General features: G+C 36.8%; 1 protein-coding gene across 1 annotated transcript in view; it reads left to right on the top strand.

Moving 5' to 3' along the window:
* Positions 1 to 83: 83 nt before the first annotated feature.
* LOC138862187 (mucin-4-like) overlaps positions 84 to 5,000 on the top strand; it is a 36,026-nt gene continuing 31,109 nt past the window's right edge. Inside the window, exons 1-2 of the mRNA XM_070123371.1 lie at positions 84 to 96; positions 2,282 to 2,745. Coding sequence (XP_069979472.1) covers positions 84 to 96; positions 2,282 to 2,745 — 477 coding nt within the window. The remainder of the gene's footprint in view (positions 97 to 2,281; positions 2,746 to 5,000) is intronic.

The following is a 5,000-nucleotide window of genomic DNA, read 5'->3' as shown; positions in this document are numbered from 1 at the left end:
GGAGGAAGGGGGAGGGGTGGGAGATAGAGGAGAAGGGGGAGGGGCGGGGAGTGGAGTTGAAAGGGAAATTAGGTAGGTGGAGAATGAAGGTTGGAGGTGAGTGAGAGGAAATAGAGAGAAAGAGAGAGAGAGAGAGAGAGAGAGAGAGAGAGAGAGAGAGAGAGAGAGAGAGAGAGAGAACGCGAGAGAGAGAGAAAGAAAGAAAAAGAAAGAAGAGAGAGAAAGAGAGAGAGAACAAAAAAAAAAAAAAAAAAAAAAAAAAAACACTCCCATCCTCATACATACAACACACACACACATAACCCCCCTCTACCCACACACACACACACCTCCTCCCCCCGCCACCCCCCCTCCCCACACTCCCATTGATCCGACCCCGCATTAGCAAGCAATAATAGCTCTTCCGCGTAAACTGTCCATACCACTATTTACGGCAATTGCAACCCAATGTGTGCACGATTTTAGCGAAGATTAAACCCCAACTGCTATGGATAAAAGGATGATGATCATAGCAATACAGTTGATACTGATATTTGGTCATAAAGGCGAGTTGACGTGTTGTGAATGGGCGAAGTGGGTAGTTAAGGTGTTAATGGTGATTAGCGTTGGTAATTAGGCTAATGGTGGTGATGGTGATGATAAAGGTGGTGGTGGTACTGATGTTGGTGATGGTGGTGGTGGTGATGATGGTGATAGTGAAGATACGAACTGTGATAATGATTATAATAATGGTAATGATAATAATAATAATAGTATTAACAAAAATGATTATAACAATTATAGTACAAAACATCAATAACAATCAAGGTGATAATAAAGATAATGATAACAGTGATGATAGTAACAACACTTATAACGATGATGATAACAATAACAACAACAGCAATAATGAAAGCAACAAGTTATAAACAAGTTGATTTAAAGGAAATTTCGAAAGATCAAAACAAGAGTGAGTTGCAGCGAAGAAGGGCATAAGATGTCCGAGGGGGAAATGTCTCACTGGACAAGAATGTGGGAAGAGAGAGAGAAAGAGAGAGAGAGAGAGAGAGAGATAGAGAGAGAGAGAGAGAGATAGAGAGAGAGAGAGAGAGAGAGAGAGAGAGGAGAGAGAGAGAGAGAGAGAGAGAGAGAGAGAGAGAGAGAGAGAGAGAGAGAGAGAGAGAGAAGAGAGAGAGAGAGAGAGAGAGAGCAGAGAGATAGAGAGCAGAGATGAGAGAGAGAGAGAGAGAGAGCAGAGAGAGAGAGAGAGAGAGAGAGAGAGAGAGAGAGAGAGAGAGAGAGAGAGAGAGAAAGGGAGAAAGAAAGAAAGATAGATAGGTTGGTAGATAGAGAGGGAAATGGAGATAGAGGTAGATAAATAAACAGATAAATTAACAGACAAATAGATAGACATATAGATAGATAGAGAGAGAGATACCTAGACAGACGATAATCTGATAAATATACAATAAGAGATGTGGAGAGATTGTATTCTCACCAACGCTTTAATATTAAGAGAACATATATATTCTAATGAAAAACAATTTCGTTCTTCTCACGAACTGCTTTTTTCTCCTCAATATTTCAGTAAAAAAAAAAAAAAAAAAAATACTTCCCGCTATGCCTTCAAACTAAACGTAACAACAAAATTAAATATGAAACTTGGAATACTTCAAAATTCGTTTTTTTTTTTTTTTTTTTTTTTTTGTGGCTTGCAAAAATGACATATTATTTATCAAAGCAAAAAAGGTAAAGCGTAAAAAAAAAAAAAAGAAAAAAAAATTGTTGGCTGATCTGTTACTACCATTAACTCTTTCACAATAATTTATAATTCTTGTTCTTATTATTACTGGCATCATCATCACTATTATTATTAGTTGTAGTTTATTGTTATTATCATTATTACTATCATTATCCCTATTATCACAACTACTTTTAGCATTACTGTTGTCATTATCATTATCGCTATCTTTATTCTCATTATTCTCATTATTATTGGTATCATAACTAGTTAATATCACAATTATACGAGCATTTCTACTATCAGTTTCGTAGCAAGTATCAGTTTTATCATCATCAATATTCCATCCACATTATCAGAAACATCATCTCTGTCATTATCTCTATCTCCCTTTTCGCTAAAAACTTCCCTAGTCCCGTCCAGTACGAAAGTCACGTGACCCGTCGTAAGTAAACCACGAGGCTCGCATTGTCCGACACGGGGCTTCGAAGCACGTTTGAAACTCGGAGACAGGTTTTCTAAACATTTTTGAAACCGACACGGTGTTTCTAAACATTTTAGAAACCGACACGGAGTTTCTAAACATTTTTGAAACCGACACGGAGTTTCTAAACATTTTTGAAACCGACACGGAGTTTCTAAACATCTTTGAAACCGACACGGAGTTTCTAAACATTTTAGAAACCGACACGGAGTTTCTAAACATTTTTGAAACCGACACGGAGTTTCTAAACATTTTAGAAACCGACACGGAGTTTCTAAACATTTTTGAAACCGACACGGAGTTTCTAAACATTTTAGAAACCGACACGGAGTTTCTAAACATTTTTGAAACCGACACGGAGTTTCTAAACATTTTTGAAACCGACACGGAGTTTCTAAACATCTTTGAAACCGACACGGAGTTTCTAAACATTTTTGAAACCGACACGGAGTTTCTAAACATTTTTGAAACCGACACGGAGTTTCGAAACATTTTTGAAACCGACACGGAGTTTCTAAACATTTTTGAAACTCGAAGACAGGTTTTCGAAACATTTTTGAAACCGACACGGAGTTTCTAAACATTTTTGAAACCGACACGGAGTTTCTAAACATTTTTGAAACCGACACGGAGTTTCTAAACATCTTTGAAACCGACACGGAGTTTCTAAACATTTTTGAAACCGACACGGAGTTTCTAAACATTTTTGAAACCGACACGGAGTTTCGAAACATTTTTGAAACCGACACGGAGTTTCTAAACATCTTTGAAACCGACACGGAGTTTCTAAACATTTTTGAAACTCGAAGACAGGTTTTCGAAACATTTTTGAAACCGACACGGAGTTTCTAAACATTTTTGAAACTCGAAGACAGGTTTTCGAAACATTTTTGAAACCGACACGGAGTTTCTAAACATTTTTGAAACCGACACGGAGTTTCTAAACATTTTTGAAACCGACACGGAGTTTCTAAACATTTTTGAAACTCGAAGACAGGTTTTCGAAACATTTTTGAAACCGACACGGAGTTTCTAAACATTTTTGAAACCGACACGGAGTTTCTAAACATTTTTGAAACTCGAAGACAGGTTTTCGAAACATTTTTGAAACCGACACGGAGTTTCTAAACATTTTTGAAACCGACACGGAGTTTCTAAACATTTTTTGAAACCGACACACGGAGTTTCTAAACATTTTTGAAACTCGAAGACAGGTTTTCGAAACATTTTTGAAACCGACACGGAGTTTCTAAACATTTTTGAAACTCGAAGACAGGTTTTCGAAACATTTTTGAAACCGACACGGAGTTTCTAAACATTTTTGAAACCGACACGGAGTTTCTAAACATTTTTGAAACCGACACGGAGTTTCTAAACATTTTTGAAACTCGAAGACAGGTTTTCGAAACATTTTTGAAACCGACACGGAGTTTCTAAACATTTTTGAAACCGACACGGAGTTTCTAAACATTTTTGAAACTCGAAGACAGGTTTTCGAAACATTTTTGAAACCGACACGGAGTTTCTAAACATCTTTGAAACCGACACGGAGTTTCTAAACATTTTTGAAACCGACACGGAGTTTCTAAACATTTTTGAAACTCGAAGACAGGTTTTCGAAACATTTTTGAAACCGACACGGAGTTTCTAAACATTTTTGAAACTCGAAGACAGGTTTTCGAAACATTTTTGAAACCGACACGGAGTTTCTAAACATTTTTGAAACCGACACGGAGTTTCTAAACATTTTTGAAACTCGAAGACAGGTTTTCGAAACATTTTTGAAACCGACACGGAGTTTCTAAACATTTTTGAAACCGACACGGAGTTTCTAAACATTTTTGAAACTCGAAGACAGGTTTTCGAAACATTTTTGAAACCGACACGGAGTTTCTAAACATTTTTGAAACTCGAAGACAGGTTTTCGAAACATTTTTGAAACCGACACGGAGTTTCTAAACATTTTTGAAACCGACACGGAGTTTCTAAACATTTTTGAAACTCGAAGACAGGTTTTCGAAACATTTTTGAAACCGACACGGAGTTTCTAAACATTTATGAAACTCGAAGACAAGTTTTCGAAGCATTTTCGAAACTTCTACACGGTGTTTCGAAACACGTTTGATGCGCGTTTCGACCGTGACTCCACAGAGTAAACAGGAGAAGCGGAACGTGTATTGACAGCCGTTCGTGTGTAAAGTAAGACAAGGCTATCGATTCCCTCCTTTTTTCCCCTCCTTTTTTGTCTGTCTGACTATATTTATCATTCCCCTTTCTCTTTAATCTCGGTTTGTCAATGACTTCTTCGTGGCTTTGTGCGATTAGAGAAAAAAGGATGAATATAAGGAGACCCTTTTGTCTATACATTTTTTTTTTTATCCTACAAAGTAAAAAAAAACTCACAATAAATGATGAATTATAGCAAATAGCAGGTTTTTCTTTGGCGTTACAGTTGACACTTTTGTCTATATATTTTTTTATCCTACAAAGTAAAACAAAAACGCACAATAAATGATGAATTATAGCAAATAACAGGTTTTTCTTTGGCGTTACAGTTGACACTTTTGTCTATATATTTTTTTCCTACAAAGTAAAAAAAAAAAAAAAAAAAACGCACAATAAATGATGAATTATAGCAAATATCAGGTTTTTCTTTGGCGTTAGAGTTGATAATAGGATAGGGCTAAATCAGGGAAGCCATGCTATCGATAATCTGGGCTTCCGTTCGTGTGTAAATACAGCCACGTACCGTATGTATATGAATATGTACGTGCAATCACGGGCGGGAATCGTGAC

This window comes from Penaeus vannamei, chromosome 7 (genome assembly GCF_042767895.1).
Source record: "Penaeus vannamei isolate JL-2024 chromosome 7, ASM4276789v1, whole genome shotgun sequence".
Taxonomy (NCBI): domain Eukaryota; kingdom Metazoa; phylum Arthropoda; class Malacostraca; order Decapoda; family Penaeidae; genus Penaeus; species Penaeus vannamei.
The sequence above is the reverse complement of the archived record's forward strand: the minus strand, read 5'-3'. Positions and strand labels throughout refer to the sequence as shown.